Raw genomic sequence first — 22245 nt, forward strand, 5'->3', positions numbered from 1 at the left:
GGGGAGGGTCACTTCCTGGTCAATGTCATCCAAGAGGCATCAGTCACTGCATCCTCATCAGGGACCACTGAGTGTTAAGGAAGAGATGCCCACAGAGGGCAGGGCAGCCGGGAATACATCGTGCTCCATCCCCCTCTATAGGTTTCTCTCTAGAGGGTCATTAGAGACACCTTGTGGAACCATGAGAGGGGGCTTGCCCATGATCCCCTTTTTCCTTGAGTTATTTTGGGTGATGTATTCATTTGCTAAGGCTGCCATAACAAAGTACCAGGGACTGGGTGACTTAAAGAGCAGACATTTATTTCTCACAGTTTCAGGAGGTCAGAAGTCTGAGATCAAGGCATTAGTAGGATTGGTTTCTTCTGCGGCCCCTTTGTTTGGCTTGTAGATGGCGGCCATCTCCCTGTGTCTTCACATGATCTTTCTACTTTACACGTTGGTGTCCAGATTTCCTCTTTTTATAAGAACATCTGTCATATTGGATTAGGACCCACTGTAATGATCTCTTTTTGACTTTATTACCTCTTTAAAGACCCTGTCTCCAAATACAGTCACATTCTGAGGTACTGGGGATTAATACTTCAACATATGAATTTTGGGGAGATACAATTGAACCCTGAACAGGTGGGTAAGTCTCCCTTACAACCACAGAGCAAGATTAGAACAATAACAATAATCTCTATCTGTAACTCCCAGTTTATCAACATTATCTGAGGAGGGGAGGAAACAGATATGCTTAACTTCTTGATTTAACTGGGGAGACTCATAGCATGTTATTTTACTCCTTTTTTTTTTTTTTGGCCATGCCACACGGCATACGGTATCTTAGTTCCCCAACCAGGGATCGAACCCCGTGCGCCTTTCAGTGGAAGCACGGAGTCCTAACCACTGGACCGCCAGGGAATTCCCATGTTATTTTATTCTTGACTTCAAGTCAAGAAATACAAGTTAAGAATACTTTTGGAAATGTTAAAGGAAAACATTAGAGAAATAAAAAACGAGATATATACCTCCAAACCTCCAGAGAAGATAAAAGCAAAGAAAATGTAATCCATATAACAGAATATAAAGCATCAAGGAGGCATAAGAAAGAGAAAACATAAAATAAGATCACTAATTATACCAAGTATATGGATCAAAACAATTCATGTAACTATTTTAAACTCCTCTATGAAAAAAATTAATGTTTCCAAATTAGGCTAGTCAGCAAAATTCTGTTAACAGTAGTTGCCTCAGGGGAGGGAAACAGGGCAATGGGAGACCAGAGGGAAAGGGAAATTACTTTTCACTTTTATGAAAAGGTACTATTGCACATTTTGAATTTTATTATTATGTTTTGCTTATTCCAAATAATAAATGCATAATAAAATTAAACCATAGGGTATAGATGTTTTGTTAAGTGTTAATTTTATATTGATACAGGGTATATTTACAACGATTCTGTAACAGCCATAAACCTTTAGGCATGAAATCATATTGTATCGAAATATATAAAGTCCAAATACTTAGAAATACCCTGGGAAACTCTATATATATCTATATAGCTATATGGACTAGAAAAGATAATAGTGGAGAGAAACTGTGACATAACACAGCAGTCTTTGGCAGATGAAGTAAGAAAAAATAAACAAAGGTACAAAGGTATTGAGAATCTAAATGATAATAGGTGATTGATTAATCAGCCACTCATTCAGCAAATATTTATTGAATGTGTCTGATGTGTACCATGCCCTTTGCGGGATACCAGGAATACAGCAATAGATAAAGTCTCCATCCTGGAGCTTGCCTTCAAATGATATTTCTTGAACCTTGTATCTCATAAACGGAGAACACACATTTTTCAATGTCAAGGAAACATTTATAAATATTGATAAAATATGAAGTTTTGAAGGAAATACCAGATAACCCCAAACTTGAAATTGTATTGGCCACCTTCTCCAACCACAATGCAATAAACCAGAAATTTACAAATGTTGAAGTAAAAAAGTCCAACCGTTGAAAAACCCCCCAAATAGGGCTTCCCTGGTGGCGCAGTGGTTGAGAGTCCGCCTGCCGATGCAGGGCACACGGGTTCGTGCCCCGGTCCGGGAAGATCCCACATGCCGCAGAGTGGCTGGGCCCGTGAGCCATGGCTGCTGAGCCTGCGCGTCCGGAGCCTGTTCTCCGAAACGGGAGAGGCCACAACAGTGAGAGGCCCACGTACCGCAAAAAAAAAAATAAAAAGAAAAAAAAGAAAACACCCCCAAACAGTCCTGGGACTTCCCCGGTGGTCCAGTGGTTGACTCCACGCTTCCGGGCTTCCCTGGTGGCGCAGTGGTTAAGAATCTGCCTGCCAGTGCAGGGAACACGGGTTCAATTCCTGGTCTGGGAGGATCCCACATGCCTCGGAGCAGCTAAGCCCGTGCGCCCCAACTACTGAGCCTGCGCTCTAGAGCCCGTGAGCGACAACTACTGAGCCTGCGTGCAGCAGCTACTGAAGCCCGCGGGCCTAGAGCCCGTGGTCCGCAGCAAGAGAAGCCACCGCAATGAGCAGCCCGAACGCAGCAATGAAGACCCAACCCAGCCAAAAAAAAAAAAGACTCCACGCTTCCACTGCAGGGCGCACGGGTTCAATCCTTGGTCGGGGAACTAAGATCCCGCATGCTGTGTGGCATGGCCCAAAACAAAACAAAACAAAACAACAAAACCGCCACCAAAACAGTCCTAAATAATTCTTTGATCACTGAGAAAATCTGAATTGCAAACACAGATGATTATAAACAGATGAGAATGTATCATGGCAAAACTTGAAGAATGGGTGTAAATGACACCAGATTACCGAGTACTTACGATTAGCACTTATGATTGGTATCAGAGACATTTCATAAATTATCTTATATAATCCTCACAACAGGTATGGCGTAATGCCTCTGTTGTAATTAGGCACTCATAAAAATTTGCTGAAGCGGGGTATGTGGCTCAGAGAGATTAAGTAACTTGCTTAAAACCACACAGCTGACACCAGTCAAACTGGGACTTGTACCCATGCCTGGCAGACTCTTGTGCTTGTAATTGCTGTGCCACCGTCAACATGATTGATGGAATATGCAGAGGGGAGGAGCCGGTGATTTAAGCTGGCTTTAACCGAAACCTGTTTTCTCAGGTTTTTTGCTTACCTGTTCTTTGTCTCTTTCTTCCCTCTCCTTTTCTTTCTTTCATATGACAAAGGTTTATTGAGTACTTCCTGTGTACCAGATATTGTTCAACATGCTGGGGATTCAGTTGGGAAGAGGCAGACAATAAACACGTCAGCAATACATATACAACTTTAGGGAGAAATACGTGTTGTGAAGAAAAAAGAAACAAGATAAGGAAGTAGACTGACAGGCTATTTTAGTTAGCGAGGTCAGGGAAGGTCTCTCTGAGGCAGTGACCTTCAGGAAGGGAGTGGGAGTGTTCCAGCGAAGGCAACAGTAAGGGCAAAGGCCCTGGGAAAACGGGCTTGGCCTGCAAAGAATGGGCACAGCAGGCACTTCCCTGGTGGTCCAGTGTTTAAGGCTCTGCACTTCCACTGCAGGGGCATGGGTTCGATCCCTGGTCGGGGAACTAAAATCCCGCGTGCTGCATGGCGTGGCCAAAAATAAATACTTAAAAAAAAAAAAAAAGGGACTTCCCTGGTGGTCCAGTGGCTAAGACTCCATGTTCCCAATGCAGGGGGCCCAGGTTCAATCCCTGGTCAGGGAACTAGATCCCACATGCCGCAACTACGAGTTTGTATGCCGCAACGAAAGATCCCGCGTGCCGCAACTAAGACCGTGTGCAGCCAAATAAATAAATATATATATATACATTTTATAAATAAATATTGAAAACAAAATAAACACGAGGAAGCACGGGGAAGACAGGTGCGGAGGGCAAGGGAGAAAGGAGAGTAGAGGACAGACAAGAGAGGCAGGAGGAGGAGGAACCAGCACAAGGATACCCTAGCAAAGGGGGAGGAAAAGCAGGAGAGTGTGCTGGTCCCGGAGGCCAACACAGTGCTTCGAAGAGTGAGTGCATTTAACAACTCTGTTAAAGTGCTGCTAAGAGAGTGAATACTGACCATTGGGCTTGGCATTATCTCAGCAAGGGTACTCTTCATCGGAGTGGTTGGGATGTGAATGGAGAAGAAAGGATGACCAGACATTTGAGGAATGCATTTAACATGAATGACCAGAAAAACGGAAATTGCAGGGAATAGATATCATAAGAAGCACTGGTGGAAAGATGAGGAAGTTCTGAGGATAGGGCCGTGCAGTGTTGCCATTTGAGGCAAGAAGGGGAATTTCAGAGAGCAGAAGAGAGTATGGAGTAGAGAAATCATAGGATGGTTGGGTGTGCTAAGAGCCCACTTGTGACTTGTTGTTACACATTCAAAGTGAGATCTGTCAGCCCACTTGTTTATCCCCAGCCATGCTCAGTTGCTCAGGGAAAGTCTCACTGTTGGTGGAGTTTGGTTTGATCCTTCTTGCAGTTTTGCAAGGAAAATGGCGGGACAAGAGCATTAAGAGTGTGTGCGAAGGAATCATTATAATCATGGACCTAAACTGGGTGAAGTGGGTTGTGAAGATGTGAAGAGGGTGATGGACAGTGAAAATGTGGACTAAAGAATCTGAAAGGTTGAAGGATTGTTGAACTGAGGATATCAGAGAGGGGACTAGAAGGATGGATAGTAGTGGGGTGCTGGGAATCAGAAGGTTGGAAGAGGTGCAGTTACTGGTAATGACAGGGCTCTAGGGTTTGGCCATTGGAGGAGCGTGTGGCTGAGGAGGGGTGGAAGAGAAGAGGGCAAGGAGCTGAGAGGTTGGGCTGTTGGATGGATTATCTCAGTGGATGTCTTAGTTACACAAATGAAGACATGATTAAAGATGGAGAAGTAAACATAAGCCAAATGCTCAAGCCCTTGATGAAGCCGATAGATGTCACAAGATGATTGCCACAGGAAGGGTAATGGCTGGTCCAGTCTCCTGGCATGTGCTTCAAAGAGGCTGGGGTTTTGGAGGGAGGAGAAATTTTTTGGAAGCAAAAACATACGGTAAGAAAGACAACTGCCTCATCTCAGAATTTGTGGAATGTGGGAGAAAAAAATATTTCTTCAAAGGGGGTTGCAAGGGGGTAGTGGCTTTGGAGGAGCACCAAGTTTCTGAGAGCAAGAAGGCAAAGGGAAAACCAAGAGAAGAGGTGGATGATTTGGGGCATCTTGTTGACCTTCAATCCCAGAGGGTCCAATGAGAGGATCTGGAGCAGGAAAGGGAGGAGGTAGGAGATTGAACCCAAGAGGGGATGAACAGAGTCATGTGGGGATAAGTCAAGGTGACGACGGGTATGTTGGCCAGTGTGGACTCCTGGCGTGTTGACAGCGAAAGCGTTACGACTTTGCTTCCTGGGCTCTAGGTGCTGTGCTGTTCTCTTCATGCCCCTCGGCTTTACAGCGGCTCTTTGGCTTCTGTCTGTGGTTCCTGTCTTCTAGGCCTCAGATCTGTGTCCACGAGGCTGGGCTGAGACTAGCACCCCACACAGACCCATGTTGTCTTCTTCATCCTACGCTTCTACCTCGGTCCCTGCAAACTGCCTACCTCCTTCCTTGGCCGGAAACTCCATGCGAAGTGTCTCAGGCATATCAACTCCCCGCCCACCAGGGAGGCCCAGACAGTCTTGGGTCCTGCTTTGGTTCCCAGCTGGGACACTTTCTACTTCCTCTTTCCTTTATAATAGAGAAAAATTAGGAACTGCCTAAATGTCCCACTAGGCCATGTCACATTCATAAAGTAAACTAATATACAGCCATCTGTATAGACAGATGAGACAAAGAGACTATCTAATGACATAAAAAGCTGTTCATAACATATTATACATTTATTTATTTATTATTTTTGGCTGCGTTGTGTCTTGGTTGCTGCTCGCAGCCTTTCTCTAGTTGCAGCGAGCGGGGGCTACTCTTTGTTGCGGCGCGCAGGCTTCTCATTGCGGTGGCTTCTCTTGTTGCAGAGCATGGGCTCTAGGCACGCGGGCTTCAGTAGTTGTGGCTCGTGGGCTCCAGAGCTCAGGCTCAGTAGTTGTGGCGCATGGGCTTAGTTGCTCCGCGGCATGTGGGATCTTCCTGGACCCGGGCTCGAACCCGTGCCCCCTGCACTGGCAGGCGGATTCTTAACCACTGCGCCACCAGGGAAGTCCCCAAAAGCTGTTCATAACATATTGTTTTATTAAAAGAGCAAGCTAGTTAGCATGATGTACAGTATGATTAAAGTTTGTAAAAATATGTACATTTTGATAAAAGAGACTGTAAACACACCAAAATGCCGACGGTGGTTATCTCTGGGTGTTGGGATTGAGGGCCATTTGAATTTTCTTTTTAGGGTCTTCTGTATTCTCTAAGTTGCCCAATTGTTGCCTCCAATTCGCCTCCCTGTCACTCTCCGCCCTCTCAAGGCTGCCACCACCACTCTGTTGAATACTCTCTTGTCTTTGTTGTGAAGTACAGGGGACATTTCTTCCCCTTGATCTGACCTGGCCTAAGCAGTGTCTGGCACAGCTGAGCACCGTTTCTTTGTTTCTGAACCCTCCTGGTTTTCCAGTGCTCTCAGCACTTCTCCCTCCCCTAGTTGCCTCCTCTTCCTCTGACCATCCTTACCTCCACCAGGATTCCGTTTTGAAGGCCCCTTCTTCTTTCTAGGGTCCTCATCCACTCTCCTAGTTGTGTGAGTTCCATCTCACATGTCAATTGCCTACCAGAATCTCTACCGCGAGGTCCCATGAGCATTTCAAACTTAACAAGTCCCACCCTGAGTTCATTACGTTTCTCTCCCACCCCTTCCAACCGCTCTAACTCCATCCCTTCTCTTCCTGTGTCCCCACTGTGAGCACACGGCACTTCCTTCCATCTGGTTGTCCTGGCTGGGAACGTTCAGCTCCTTCTCTGCCCTCCCTTTGTTCCAATAGAATTGCTCACCATCTGTTATTTCTACCTCCTCATTAGCCCTAGGATTTAACCTGTTTCTCTCCAGCATCAAGGCACCATCAGCTCTTGCCTGTATTGCTACCAAAAACTCCTAGCTGATCCGTCTCAAGTCTTGCCCTCTCACAGTCCATTTTCCCTCCAGTATAGCAGGAATAGGTTTCTAAAAGTGCTTTAGGGAATTCCCTGGCTGTCCAGTGGTTAGGACTCGGTGCTTTCATTGCCGTGGGCCGGGGTTCAATCTCTGGTCAGGGAACTAAGATCCCTCAAGCTGCGCAGACGGGAAAAAAAAAAATTTCCTTTAGTAAATGCCGAGTGGCTATTACGTCCCAGGCACTGTGCTGGGGCATAGTTATAATCAGACAGACAAGGTCTCCCCTTTCATGGAATTCACTTTTTAGTATGTATTAGAGGAGGAGGGGTAATAAACATAAATAAATGAATGACATAGTAAAATAACTGTGATACGTGCTCAAAGAAAATAAAAGAGTAATGTGATAGAGAGTGATGGGGGTAAGGGATCCTTGTAAATTTCATGGAAGCAGGGACCATTCTCTTGTTTTTTTTTCCCCCACTGCATCTCTAACACAAAGCCGTGTGTGCATTCAATCAGTATTTAGTAAGTGAATTATTAAGGTGGGCAAATTTGTAAATTAAACGTTTTGATTACAAAAGTACTGTGTGTTCACGGAAGAAAAATGAGCAGGACAGCAAAACAAAATGAATAAACACATCCTTAGTAATCCCGCCGCTCAGAGATAACAATATGCTTTCATGTAGGAGATGGCAGGAATTTAGGGAGAGGTTATTTTTCTGGCCAAGGGAGTGGGGAAAAGTTCTCTTTCCCCTCAATCCACCAGGGACCTAGGCTGCCCTTTTATGGCTGTAGGGGATTTACAAGGTATTATCAGGGGGTGTCTACCCTCATCTGGGGTCAAGGAAGGCCTCCCTTCCTAAGGAAGTGAGCTTTAGGCTGAGAAGGAATTAATTGTGCAAGAAAACAGGGAAGTTCCACACTGAGAGAGTGTGGTGTCTTCATTTAGAGCCCCTGGCTCGAGGGTAGGGAGGGGGCAGGAAGCAGGATGAGATCAGCCTGTGGAGGTTGGCGGCGGCCACATTAAAAGGGCCTTGTTTGTCATGTAGATCTAACTGCCAGATTATAGAACTAAAGAATATAGATTAAAAAAACACCCAGAAGAAATAATCAGCCAGATCCAGAATGAGGAACATTCTACAGCACAAGTGATTTAGTTTCTCATTGAATCAGTGGACTGAAAACAAAAAAGGGAAGGAGGTCTGTTACAGAAAAACAACAAAAAAACTTAAGAGAGATAACAACCGAAAGCCGTGTGTAGATCTTATTCATTTCTTGATTGTAACAAACCAACTGTAAAAGCCATTTCTGAGATAATTCAAGAAATACGAGGGCTTTCCTGGTGGCGCAGTGGTTGAGAGTCCGCCTGCCGATGCAGGGGACAAGGGTTTGTGCCCCGGTCCGGGAAGATCCCACATGCCGCGGAGCGGCTGGGCCCGTGAGCCATGGCCGCTGAGCCTGCGTGTCCGGAGCCTGTGCTCCGCAACGGGAGAGGCCACAACAGTGAGAGGCCCGCGTACCACAAAAAAAAAAAAAAAAAAGAAAAGAAACTTGAATATGAACTGGGTATTATGATAAGATATTAAAGAATAATTGTTAATTTTATTGGGTATGATAATGGCATGGTGGTTACATTTTTTAAAAGCCTTCATTAGTTATAGATGCATATAAGTGAGCTAACTGATGTCTGGGGTGTGCCTTAAAACACTCTGGGAAACAGCTGGGGGTGTGTGATATTGTGATGTAAGAAATACATATTTTGGTCTTCATCCCAGATTCTTGGCTCAAAAGTGTGGAAAACCCTTGGAATTTCCTGAGTGATAGGAGGTGAGAGGAGTGTCTTTTGTTATACATAACAGGCCCCTTTGACTGTACCTGAGTTTATGTTAATGAGGTGACTTTTGGTGGGTCCTGGATAGCTTTAGGATTATTCCTCAGGAATAACCTCCTGTGTGTCTGGTTGGCGTACAGCCATCTATGATTGTTTAATAGTGAACTGTGGGTCCTGTATCAACCCAAACATGCTGTTCTATCCTGAGCACTTATAAACAAAGATACTGCCCCTAAATTAGTCACTCTCACAAACCATTTTAGTAAAGGTCCTTCAGGAAGCTGATGATACCAATCTACAAAATGAAGCAACTCCTTCACAACTATATTCCTGGTTTCAGTAGATCCTTGGTTTTTGCCTTCCCCCCATGCTGACTACCTTCTTGGTGAGCAGAGGCCTTAGAGGTACTTTCTGTTGTCCCAGCCTAATTATTTACTGGATAGCTTTGAGGCTGGTGGCCAAAACTCAGACTGACTCAAACCCAAGTTTGGTCTAGCACCAAAGTCCAAACCAGAACTCTTTTAAAATTTCATTTTAGCTATTACAAATAATTACCAAGGGATTGTATATTTCACTTTTTTTCTTACTGGTTTGCATTTCCTTACGCATCTAGTGAAACAACTTCCTGGGAGTTGAATCCAATTTTAAATTCCATTTGTTACTTTTACCTTTAGTAACTGAGTGCAGCACAGCTGCTGCTCCATGCCATGGGTGACCACATGGCCACCCAGGAATCAAAGGTTCTGCATCTCCCATCTTTTTATCCTTTCTCCTCTCAAACCACATACTTCTGTGAGCTAGGGCCAGTCTAGCTAATCTCACTTCTGACACCAACTATTAGCTGTTTTTACTAATAGCACTTTTGACACCAAATAGGTGTTTTGTTTTTGTTTGTTCTCTCACACCAGCCAATTCGCCAACTATCCTGACACCAACTGGGTGTCCTACAATTCAATCAATTCTTTTTTATTTTTTAAATAGGGTATGTATGTATTTATTTATTTATTTTGGCTGCGTTGGGTCTTCGTTGCTGCACACAGGCTTTCTCTAGTTGTGGTGAGCAGGGGCTACTCTTCGTTGCAGTGCATGGGCTTCTCATTGCAGTGGCTTCTCTTTTTACGTACCACAGGCTCTAGGCACGTGGGCTTCAATAGTTGCAGCACACAGGCTCAGTTGTTGCAGCACGTGGACTCTAGAGCGCAGGCTCAGTAGTTGTGGTGCACAGGCTTAGTTGCTCGACGGCATGTGGGATCTTCCCAGACCAGGGATTGAACCTGTGTGCCCTGTGTTGGCAGGCAGATTCTTTACCACTGCGCCACCAGGGAAGTCCCAATTCAATCACTCCAGACACGGAATTTTTCCCTTTCTATACTTTGTGATAAGAGTCATTAAGCCCGGCCCAGAGTGAGCACAGACTGCCACAGGTTAAGGGCTCAGTCCTAAAAGACTGCCCCCACTTCAGATGCTAATTGCAAGCCCTGGGCCCTCTGACCAACTGACTATAAACTGAGGCTTCCTGTGATCTCCTTCTCAGGTTCAATAATTTGCTAAAATGGCTCACAGAACTCAGGAAAACAGTTTACTAATTATTACTGGTTTGTTGTAAAGGAACTGCAAAATGGAAAAGAGGTATAGGACAAGGTGTGGTGAGGGAAGAGGGGGTAGCCTGGAGCTTCCATGTTCTCTCCAGGTGTGCCAGCCTCAGTACCTCAGTGTGTTCATTAACCCAGAAGCTCTCTGAAGCCCATCATTTAGGGATTTTTATGCAGGTTGCTTGGTGATTAACTTAATCTCCAGCCTCGCTCCTCTCCCTTGGAGAGTAAGGGGTGGGGCTGAACGTTTCAGCCCTCTCTAATCATGCGGTTGGTTCCTCTAGTATCTAACTTCCATCCTGAAGTTAAATAAGGGCCCACCTAGAGTTACCTTATTAAACTCAGGTATGGTTGAAAGCGGCTTATTATGAATAACAAAAGATGCTCCTCTCACCTCTGTCACTCAGATTATAGAAGCTCTTGTGCCAGAGATGGGGCACGCAGACCAAATATATATATTTCTTATATTATCACATTATCACAGGGAGTAATAATAAAATTTGAAAAATGTTGATAATTGTTGAAGCTGGGTGATGGGCACATAGAGATTCATTATGCTGAATCTTCTGGGCTTTTGTGTATATTTGGAAACTTTGATAATAAGATAGTTATAATAAAAGAGGATGACAGAAAGAGAAGCAACTTACAAGCCATACTAAAGAGTCTGAAATTTTAAACTTTTTTTTTGAAATAATTTTAGATTTATAGGTGGGGTGCAAAGACAGTAGAGTGTTCCCAAATACTCCTCACACATCTTCCTTATTACTTCTTCTATAACCACAGCGTGTTTATCAAAACTAAGAAATTAGCATTGATACAATACCATTAGCTAAACTGAAAACTTTATTTGAATTTCTCCAGTTTTTCCATTAATTTTTTTTTTCTGTTCCAGGGTCCAAACCAGGATACTGCATCGTATTTAGTTGTCATGTCTCCTTAAGTCTCTTCCAATCTGTCACCATTTCTTGGTCTTTCTTTGCTTTTCGTGACTTTGATGCTTTTGAAGAATAGCAGTCAGGGGTTTTGTAGACTGTCCCACAGATTGGTTTTGTCTGGTGTGTTCTCATGATTAGTCTAAAGTTATGGATTTGGGGGAATAATACTACAGAGGGGATGTGGCCTTATTGCATCATGTCAGGGAGCATGATGTCAACATGACTTCTTATTTCTTGTAAACCTAGTCACTTGGTGCAGGTGGTGTCTGCCAGGTTTCTCCACTATTTTTCCCTTTCTATACGTTGTGATAAGAGTCATCAAGCCTGGCCCACACTCACGGGGATTTTAAAAGTGGAGGAAAGTTCATTGAGGGGATTTAAGCAGGGAGTAATGTTTCGAATGTCTGTTTTGGAAGGAACACGAGATATGGTGGCATTTGCAGTGGGACTGGACATAAACTGCTGGATGTTGAGTGACCAGCAGCCTGACTCAGCTGGAGCTGGTTCTTTATGGGCCGTGAAGGATGAGAGAAGGTGGAGTCAGGGATGGCCATGAAGTTTCTAACTTGGACAGTTGGGTGGCTGGGGTCTTTCACTGACTCTAAACCAAGGTTGTGAGTGCCCCTAGGAGGTTGCATGCCTCCCCTGCCCCCGCCCCCGTCCCCTCTCCCCCCCAGAGAGAAGCCACTTTGTTTCTTGGTCTTGCTTGACTCGGATCCGGTCCCTGCCTGTTACTGGGGCCGGAAAATGCCTTGTCAACACACACAGTAGAAGAAGTTTGGGATTACCCAGGAGGGCAGAATCCCAGAGGGGACAGCTTTCGAGGAACTGAAGAAAGATGGAAGAAAATGTCATCCGTAAATCCTTTAATCCTCTTTCCATTTAAGGACCCAGTTATGAGCGTTTGACTCAGTGGTTTCAAACAAGTAAGTTTAATTACCTTTCGTGTTCCGCCAACTGGCCTCCCCCCTCGGCCTCGCCGGTTTCGTGTTCCTTTCTGAGGCGTGTTAGGGGAGGGGGTGGACTTCTACCTCTCCGCCCTCACCTCCGCCGGCGGGCCCTCCGCCCAGGTTTCTTTTCTCCTCGGCGCCTACGGGCGGGGGCGGGAGGAGCGGTAGGAGTTGGGGCGGGAGGCGCGGGCCCTGGCACCGGGCGGGCCCAGCTCCCTTGCGGAGGCTTGTAGACCAGGTGGAAGATGAAGGCGTTGCAGTACCTGAGGGGGGCGTGGCGCCGTCAGGGGCGGTGCCAAGAGGCCGGGATTTTCCCAAGGGGCGGAGTTTGTGGGCTCCGAGTTTCAGGGGGTGGGGCTAAACTTAGGGCTCTGCCAGCCCGAGCGTAACCTGGCTTTTTTTTGCTGAGGGGTTGGGGGGGGGCGGGGCTGGGAAACGAGGCGTTGGAGAGATTTTTGTGAGCTGGATGTAAAGAGGGGTGTGTGGGCGTTGTCGAGACCCTCCAGCGGGGGTGGTGGGAGTGCGCGCGGCGAAAGCAGGGTGTAGGGCTGGGCCAGGAGGGTCCCAGGACCGCAGAGACGAGGGTAGCGGTGGACCTTTCAGGATGCGTGGCCAGAGAGCAAGAAGGCCTTACCAGGGCATACAGTTGTCCGCCGCTCTGAGGCGAAAGGGGGAGCGGAAAGGGTTGGGCTGTGGAGGGCTGGTGCCCCCTCCCGTGGCCACCGCCATGGTCTGGTCGTCCATCACACAGCCGTACTCGCTGCTCTCGGTGAAGAAGGCCGGCACTCGGAGGGACTGGGGTGGGGGCGGGGCCTCAGACACTCTCAGAAAGGCTCCCAACCCCACGTACCTCCCGAGGACCCAGGCGGACCGGGATGGGGAGAGGCACGAGGCAGGCACAGAGGGGGGCAGGAGGACCCGCTGGCGCACCCCAGGTCTGTAGAGCAGATGATGGGGAAGAAGAGACTTTCAGAAAAGGAGGAGGGACCGGGCAGGAGGTGAGAGAAGGTCCCTTTTGTCCCATCCCGCACCTGTAACCGGGGCAGCGAGCTCAGCCAAGTGTCCTTTAGACCAAAGCCAGAGTTAAATCCTGCGGAGGAAAGGAGAGCAAGGAGAAGCTGGCTCCCAGGGCCTCCTCCCACCTCCCCCATGCTCCTACCCCAAGCGCTTACCGATAACCAAGTCAGGCTTGGGCCCCTGGAGCAGGTGGTAGGGCCGTGCAGACACCTTGATCTGCAGGTCCCTGCGGCCCCCCTTCTCCTTAGTCCCAGAGCTTAGCCGTGCTGATACCCCGGAACCAGGACGGACAGATACTTCGAGGTCATCCTGGGGAGTTTGGAGTGGGGTGGAGAAGCCGGTGGAAGTTTTGGTACTGGGAGATGCATCAGGTAAGACAGGGGAGAGGAGGCAGGGATCGGAAGGGCAGAGCCCAGCTGGGAGGACAGCAGGAGGGTTAGGGCTAAAGAGCAGGGCACCCCCCTCAGCCCTCACCCTCTGCAGGGTAAAATTCTGCTGGTCACTCTCAGGGGGCAGGCTGTCACCCACAAACTGCAGCTCCAGGGCCACGTGGGGGAGCAAGACCAAGAGCTCCTGAAGGGCAAAGAGGACAGATCTGGGTCCCACCCTGCATCCACCTCCACACCCAAATGCTCAACCCTCAGGCCTGGAGGGACTTACCCAAAACACCATGATGAGGTCAAACTCCTTCCCAGCCTCCATCACGTGGATTTTCAGTGACTGTTTGTTCTGGATGTTGAGCTCAGGGACTGGGTGATAAGCTAGTCATTTAAGAATATGTCTCCCCCTCCCCTCCCTCCTGTCCCCTACCCCCGCCCCCCGGCCCTCCTGCTCCACGCACTCCTCCCCCTGCCTCCGCCCTCCTTACAGGACTGGGGCACCAGATGGGTGATGACGTAGTACACAGTCAGCGGGTAGGTGAGAAGCACAGCCATGGGGGAGTCCAAGCTGAGGCCCCGCCACGTGTAGTAATCCTGCCACGAGCCTGGGGAGAGTGGGTTACTGGGGACCTTGCCCCAGGCCTGGACCCCCACCTCTCCTGTCCAATAGCCCCCTTTCTCAGCCACCGAGTCTGCTGGCCCTCCAGTCCCCGTCCCTACCCCTAGCTCCCTCAGGGCCCCTCCAGCTCACCAAAGAGGCCCCTGGGTGGATCTGGGGGCACAGGAGGCATCAGAGCAGGCCCATCCCCCTGAAGAAGCTGGTAGGGATCTCCTGAGAGGATGAAAGAAGAGGAGCCTGGTGTCAGGGAGGTCCCCACCTGGCCTCTTCCTTCTTCCAGAGGAGCTGTGTTCCCTGAGAGAGGGCCTGGAGCTGCAGCAGGAGGAATGGGGAGCTGCCTAGGGATGGGGCTTCTGGATGGGCTGGGCAGGGGTGACTTTTCTGAGGGTTGAGGAGAGGCATGAAATGTCCTGGTGGTGGTGGTGAGGTTTGGTGTGTATGTGGAGGGGTTATCTAGGACCCGGACAACTTTTTGCTCTCCCGTCCTTCCCTCTAGTCTGAGGGACTTATGCCTGGAGAGAGGCCCCACGCACCATTGAGAAGAACGCTGAGGGATGGTGTGCTGCCCCTTGGGTGCCCGAGGGTGCCAGGGCCTGGAATCAGCATGCTGAGCTGGGTCCAGTAGCCACGAGTGAGGCCTCGTGAGGCCAGGAAGGCCTCCTTGTTAAAGGTTTCACTGGTCACCTCTGGAGAAGGATGAGGGGAGGGGTTGAGGGCCTGGTGGCCAGGATTCCAGACTTTGGCTCTCCTCAGTCTCTCCCCAGGACACTGAGTCTGAGTCTGGTTCTAGTCAAGCAGAGAACTATTAACATTTCTGAGTGTCTACAGCATAGCCCACAGAACCCATGTAACAATTCCATGCGTTTTAACATTTGTTAGTCTGCCCATTTCACAGTTGAGGAAATAGCTCTAAGAAGTAAAGCGATTTGTTTCAGGTCACCAGTTAGTGGTGAAGCTGAGAAGCAAGTATTTGAACCCCTACTCCCGAATCCCATAAGTTCTCTCAGGGACCAGGGCGCTCAGTTCTCAGCTCCAGAGATGCTGTGTCCAGCCCCAGGGGTCTAGCCCCCAGCCCCAAATACCCAGCACCCAGCTGTTATTCCAGGGATCTATATTCCAGCCCCAGGCACTTAGCCTTCAAGCCCAGGACCCTGTTCCCAGGCACCTGGGGCCCCAGTTCCAAAGACCGGGTCCCACTTTCCCCCACCCATCCTGACCTTCTTAGGGTACCTGCGGTGTAGGTAAAAGGCAGAGTTGCCAGTTCTCCGGCCCGCTCCATGAAGGCTGCAAGCCTTGGGCACCAAAATCGATGGCTCACATCATCTGGGCATCGCTTCCAGTCAGCCTGGAGACAAGCCTCTCCGCAGTACAAGACAGCGCCACACTGGGGGCTGGGGTCACGGGGAGGGGTGGGCACTCAGTGTTAGTGTCTGTAGGTCCCCTGTCTGCTGTCCATCTGTCCTGCGACTGCCCGTACGCACTCAGTCTGTTTGTACTCTCTGTGCCTATAACAGCTTTTTTGTGTGTGTGTCATCTTCTTGTTTCCCTGTCCCTCATTCTGTCTGTCTGCAGGGCCCCCCCCCCAGCCTGCTTCCTCTCTGTTTGCCTGACTGTTGGGGTCTTCCTTCCGCTCCCTCCATCTCTGCAGGCTGCTTACCAGGGGGTTAGCTTCACTTCAAAGCTGTGCCTGTGACAAACATGGCAGTTCCGAGCCCGAAGGGAGGCAAAGGTGAAGCCGGGCCGGGGACCCCATGTCCGCATCGGGGTCTTGGTTAGCTTCACTTTCAGCCTTGGGACCAGATTCTCCAGCTCCCTGAATGGGGGTGGAGACGGCATCAGGCTGGGGGGCTCAGGAGCCCAGGGCCCCAGGCTTCCCCACCCTCTACCAGGTTTCTGTACCGATGCAGCTGGGCGTCTCCCACAGTAAGCTTTCGGGGCTTTCGGGGGTCTCCAGAGCCCATGGGACAGGCCATGCTGTGGCAGAGGAGAGCATAGGCCCGAGGAGCCAGGTTCTGTGTCCCTGAGCCCCTGCCTGCACTCCCCTGCCCTCCATCCGTCAGCAGGTCAATGCCCAAGATGGTGCCGTATTCATCCGTCACCAGTAGGAGGCAGGAAAGGTGCAGGGGGGCCGCCTCTGGGGAAAAAGGGAAGAGTCGGGGGCAAAGACTGTCAGGGTCAGGGATACCAAATCAAATGCCCACGGGGACTAGGAGACTGAGCGAAGGGGGCTAGGGAGAGAGGGCACGCCTCATCGGAAGGGGACTGCGGCTACACAGAACCAGCATTTGCTGCGGGGTGGAAATGTGGGCCTGCTGTGGGAACTTTACATTTTTCTTGAGAAGGGGTAACTCCAGACTTCTGGAAGTTTTTTCTTTTAATGTTTAAATGTTGGCTCAAATTTTAAAAAACAAAGAACATTGTGGATCAATGAAGACACCTTTTTAGGCCAGATTGGCCTGAGGGCCACCCATTTGTGACTCCTAACTGGATTCTGAGGGGCAGAGGAGGGCTCTGAAGGGGAGTATGCCTGGGCGGGGGCAGGGCAGGGCCAGCCCTGGGTTCTTACCACTTCTCTGTCCCTTTCTTCTCTCAGGCCCTGGTTTGTCCTCCGCTCTGTCCTCTTGGCAGCCGACCTCGCCACCTGCTGCCTCCTGCTGGGCCCCGTCTGCCTCCCCTGGGGGGTTTGCTTCCTGTGGGGACTCCCTGCTGGTAGGGGCTGTCTTCCCATCCGCCTCTGTTTCTACTTTCTCGGTGCCTGCGCCCTCCTCCTCTCCCCCTTCCTCCAGGCTGACAAAGCTGACATAGGGGCTTAGGTCCCGCAGGTGGAGTGGGGGCTCGTCTCCCAGGAGCCGGGCAGCCCCCAGGCCTGGTGCAGGGCCTGGCTCTGCCCCTTGCCCCAGGCTGATGCCCACACTACGGTTGGGCAAGACGTGGAGCACCCAAAGGGCGCGGTCCTGGGGCAGCCTTCTGATCTGAGCCTCCAGCTGCCACCAGCAACCCTCCGGGCTGGTTCTCACGGCCCCGCGCTCCGCCACGAACTTGCGGAACCAGCCAAAGAGGAGGGCAACGAAATCAAGGAACTCATCCCGGTATCCAGACACAAACTCCATGTCTTCAGGGAAACAAGGCCTGGGCCCAGACTGAGCAGAGGGAGGGATGTAGGGTGAGAGAGAGGTACTCGGGAGAGTTTGGGGCTGGGTCATAAAATGGGGGAGATTGTGGGTTTGAGGGTCACTTAGGGTGGAATCTATGGATGAGTGTTAGGAGTGAGGAAGGAGTTTTCAGGGCGGAGGATGGGAATTCAGGGTGAGAATGGGGTCCAGACTTGAAAGTGGGTGATAGGGTTAAGGATGAGTAGTCGGGAGGGAGATGGTATTTGGGGCTCAAAATTTGAGGCTCAAACCCTCAAAGGTAGGGTTTAAGTTGAGGATAGAAGTGGGAGAGGGCTAATCCTATGGGCAAGGGTTTGGTGAGGAGGGAAGAGTTTTGGATCCGTCTGTGGGGTGTGGGAGGAGGGGGACAGCAGCTAGGGCATCTTCGGCTTGGATAGGTTTGGCGGTGAGCCCCGGTACACCTAGCCCCTGCCGTCCGGTTCGCTACTCCGGTACCTGCAGCCGCCACCACTTTTCGAAGGTAAATACCTCGGGGTGGGGCGTGACGTCAGGCTGCCCGAGCCCTCCGCCGGCTCCTCGGGTTGCCACGCCCCCTGTGTCGTGCGCGGCGCAGAGGCGCTCAGGGCAGTCAGTGTGCTGCTGGGCGCGCGGACTCGTCTGCCGCGGTCACTCCAGCCATGTGACTGGATCCCAGTGCGCCGGACCCGAGCCCGAAAAGTGAAAGCCTCTCGAAGGAGGAGGTCCAGCCAACTGACCTGCGGAGGGCGGGCGGGCGGGGCTGACATCCCCGGGCCGAACCGGATCAGCCTAGCGGGCAGTGCCCGCCCGCCACGCCTGGCCTTGCAGCCTGGACTTTCTTCCGCTTTCTTTCGCCTTCTCCAAACATTCCTGGCTGCCTCCTCGACGGGGCACTGGGCTGGGTGCGGGAGCGCGGGCAGAGGCGCTCCGCCTCCCGGAGTTTCCCCGCCGCCCCAGGCTGGCGATCACGCGCTACAACGGTACTGACCGCACTTACTGGTTCGAGACGGTGAGGGCGCCCACAGGGAGGCGCCGCCACCTCGCGCCTCGCCTCGGCCCGGCCTTGGTGCCGACGGCCGCCGTCTCCCGCAGAATCTCAGGCGTGGCGGGAGAAGGAAGCGAAAGCCATTGAGAAACCGGCTGGAGCACGTCTGGGAGTCAGACAGGGCGAGGCGGGCCCGAGATGATGCTGAGCTGGGAACTCCGGATCCTCTTGCTCCTACTCTTTCTATTGTGCCACACTCCTCCAGGTTCGTCAGGGGCCCGGCTGGTTCCCAGATCCCCGAATCCGGGGAAGGGGATGGGGGGCACGAGGGCCGCGGGGTTGAGTTGAATAAGTGGGGAGCCAGGGTCCCCAAGGCAGCCGGGGCAGGGGGAGGGCCAGCTGCCTGGGGTTGGGGACGGGCTGGGGAACACCAGGGCCCAGGTGTGATTATGGACGTGTTTGGGGAGTGTGATGTGTGAGTTGAGCCCTGGGGGTGGGAGGGGCTCAGATCCCCGGGTCTAGGGGAGAGGCTGCAGTGGGGCTGTGGGTTGGAGGCTAAGTTTACCGCTGCGTGAGCCCCTGAACCTGGGAAACTGTGCTGACCACCTCGGTCCCGCTCAGGAGATGGCAATGAAGGTAGCATCGCTGGCAGTTGTCCCTGTGATAGAAGAATTTCTTCCCACTCCCCTCCTAACGATCACATCATGGGACATCTCCGAAAATACCTGAAAGTCTATCAACGTTGCTCTTCCTACGTCAGGTAATCTCACCCACCCCTGGGAGCGCAGAGCCTCCGGGTGCCTCCAGGACCCTCTCTGGTCAAACTTGAACTCCTTCTGGGAGGACCCCTAGTCCCTTCTATAGTCCCCATAACATTAGGTTATGTGTGCCCTAATTCTCCACACCTTAGTTTCCCTGTTCCGCCTGGAATTTGCCAGTCCCAGCAGAAACTGCTGAATCTTGGCAGTGACCTCACTTCTTTGGAACGAGGAAAGAGCTGGGAAAGTGGGGGGAGAGAAGGGGGGCGGAGATTGGAGACACAGCTGAGACCACGTCCTTCCTTACAGGTTCCAGCTACCCTCAAGAAGTGTGTGTGGAGGCAGCAGTGACCGGTGGGTCCAGGAACTGATGCGCTGCTTTGATCGTGAAGGTGAGCGCGTTCCCCCTCCTCCCCAGGCTCTGTCTCCAGGGCTCGGCCGCCTCCACCTCACACTTTTCTTTGCCTCAGCCCTTTCCCCTTTGACACCTCACATTCCTATTCTGTGTACTTTCACTTAAGTCCCTGTTTACCAGAAATCACTCACCGTCACTTCCAGGATTTTTGCCAATTCATCCTATCACCTGTGCATTTACTTAATGTTTTCCTTGAAATCAAGGCACTGTTTTTATTTTCCAGTAATTTATTATGGAAATTTAAAGACATATATAAAAGTTGAAAGATTTGTACAGTGAACATCCCACCACCTGGATTCTATAATATTTGATTTTTATATTTTATGTGTGTACATAATAAAGCATATATATTTTATATTTTACAATATCGAGTGTACAGCATTTTAACTATATTTGCTTTATTGCACGCCCATCTGTCTATCCATCCCTCTATTCCTCATCAACCTGCCTAATATTTTTTGGTGCACTTCCAAGTAAGTTGCAGGGTTGACTATACTTTATCCCCAGACATTTCATCATATATATTATTAAGGCGGGTTTTATATTTTATTGTACCTTTTTTTTTTCTTTTGAGGTAAAATTTACAAACAATGAAACGAATAAATCTTAAATGTACACAGCCACTTCTGAAAAACTTAATGGCAACTAGTCCTAAGCAGGAACATCTGTGAAGTCACAAATTTGATATGCTGGTTGTATTTCTCTCCTAAAATAAATACACAACCATTAAGACACAAAGTGTTCTTCCAGGTCCCAGCTAAAGTTGTCTTCTGTAGCATTGGTGGTACCCATACTGCCCTTTGGCTACGTAGACCTACCTTATTCATTTACTCTTCCTGGCTACTCTGGCCTTTAGTACTAAAATTATCCTTGCTTTACAGCTGAAAGAAATGAATCCCAGAGAGGTTAAGAGACAAGGGGCAAGGTCACAGCTACTTTGTAGCAGAGCCCGGGTTCCAACCCAGGTCTCCTGACTTCCCAGTTCAGAATGCATGCTCGCCCCAGTGGTTCCATGTTGTGGTTTGCTCACTTCCATCTCCCCATGTTTCCCCTCTGCCCCTGCCTTTCTTTCCTGGCATTTAGCTGTTCCCTTGATGTTCTCCTTGACCCACTACCCTTCCCTCTATCTAGTTCTTCAGCTTATCCCCTCATAGCCCTGATTCCTCACTACTTGCTTCTTCAGAATGTGGACGTGCTCACGCCAGGAGTGTGGCCCGCCAGGGACATGTACCTCCCCACAGCACCCAGGTTCCTGAGCCCACAGAAAAGACACCTTCAGCCACGGGCACCCCCTCACAGAAGTACCTGCCATCCACCCTGCAGCCTACCCAGCAGCCCATCCCTCCAGAAGGAGCAACTTTGTTGGACCAAAAGCTCATCCACACCAATGAGACTACCACTTACACTTTGGGCCACCATCTGGGGGCAAGGCCTGGGGCCAGGGGGAACCAGAGGCAGCTGGGAGAGAATGTGGGTCCTGCAGCTGGGACATCAGCCATGGTGCCAGTGCTGTCCCTCTTGGGCATCGTTTTCCTCCTCACTGGAGCCCTGCTCTACATGCTGTGCGAGAAGAGGAAGAAGCAGTCACTGCAGTGTTCTCCAGGTAAACTGGGCCTCTGAACCCCTCCTCCAGGGATCCAGAGGCTCCTTGGTAGGGATCCTGCCCACAGTAGCTCTCAGGCCGGCAAATGTGGAGGCTGCCTGCACCACGGACAACAGGCAATGAGGGGAGAGTCAGCCAGACTACAGAATGGGGAGGGAGGGAAGCCACCATAGGCCCAGGGACCAGTGCATGGCCTTCAAAGCCAGACAGTGCTTGAGCAACATCAAGATGGCAGCTAGAGCAGACGAGTGGGAGATGAAGCGATGGAGGAAGGTGGGAGCTATTCGTTCAGTTCACACATCTTTATTGAGCACCTACTGTGTACCTGATCTATAGTCAATGTTTTGGAATCTGATTCCCCAGTTCAAGCTATCACCCCTTGCCCCCCACTCCCCCCGCCCAACTTCCCTTGATCTCAGAGCTCATCTCTCAATTTCTTTATCTTTTCCAGATTTGCACCTTCATTATGTGCGTGTGGCAGCAGACGCCAATGCTTAAAGAATGGAAGCTTGTGAGGGCAGATTACGATTTATTCAGTATCAAATGCAGTTAATATACTAGAGCAATCCCTGGCACGTGGCAGGCACTCTCCACATATTTGTCGATGTTTAATACACAACTAAGCAGCCACTGCCCTCTCTTAGACGTTCCCTCCGTTTTTTTTTTCTATGCTGTAATGTAAAATTACCTCTTATACTAGATATCTTGTACAAATTCTGTATGTGGATTTTTTAACTACTAAAACTTATTTTTATAATTATTGACTCTTCTTTCTGCAGACATTGGTCTCATGCCCTTGCCCCCTTACCATGATTCCTGGCTTCAGCTTCTCTGCTGATGGCCACCTGACACCTTCCCCCTCAGCGCATCCCCCAATCCCTGCCAACCTCCTTGTCCCAAGTCCCTTGTGTCTTGTCCTTGTCCTTGTCTCTTCACACCACAGCAGTGTTCCTCCCCAACTT

At 50.1% G+C, this 22245-nt stretch overlaps 2 protein-coding genes across 4 annotated transcripts; one reads left to right on the forward strand and one right to left on the reverse strand.

Annotated features, from left to right (window-relative positions):
* Nucleotides 1–12139: 12139 nt before the first annotated feature.
* ZMYND15 (zinc finger MYND-type containing 15) lies at nt 12140–17501 on the reverse strand. Of its 3 annotated transcripts, none has more exons than XM_059996392.1 (13): nt 16958–17501; nt 16291–16525; nt 16049–16204; nt 15622–15782; nt 14925–15077; nt 14524–14604; nt 14261–14377; nt 14053–14141; nt 13867–13965; nt 13548–13701; nt 13407–13465; nt 13010–13170; nt 12140–12638 (listed from the first exon to the last, which is right to left on the reverse strand). In XM_059996392.1, exons 1-13 carry the CDS (start codon nt 17499–17501, stop codon nt 12467–12469), a joined length of 2181 nt encoding a protein of 726 aa, XP_059852375.1. In that variant the 3' UTR covers nt 12140–12466. The 3 variants fall into 3 exon arrangements, with proteins under 3 accessions (XP_059852375.1, XP_059852374.1, XP_059852376.1); XM_059996391.1 differs by having other exon boundaries at nt 13407–13510; XM_059996393.1 differs by lacking the exon at nt 14261–14377.
* A 503-nt stretch (nt 17502–18004) lies between these two features.
* Nucleotides 18005–22040, forward strand: CXCL16 (C-X-C motif chemokine ligand 16). Its single transcript, XM_059998401.1, has 5 exons — nt 18005–18772; nt 19129–19267; nt 19575–19657; nt 20864–21283; nt 21735–22040. Exons 1-5 carry the CDS (start codon nt 18706–18708, stop codon nt 21779–21781), a joined length of 756 nt encoding a protein of 251 aa, XP_059854384.1. The 5' UTR covers nt 18005–18705; the 3' UTR covers nt 21782–22040.
* Nucleotides 22041–22245: the final 205 nt, after the last annotated feature.

Source organism: Delphinus delphis, chromosome 19 (genome assembly GCF_949987515.2).
Source record: "Delphinus delphis chromosome 19, mDelDel1.2, whole genome shotgun sequence".
NCBI lineage: Eukaryota > Metazoa > Chordata > Mammalia > Artiodactyla > Delphinidae > Delphinus > Delphinus delphis.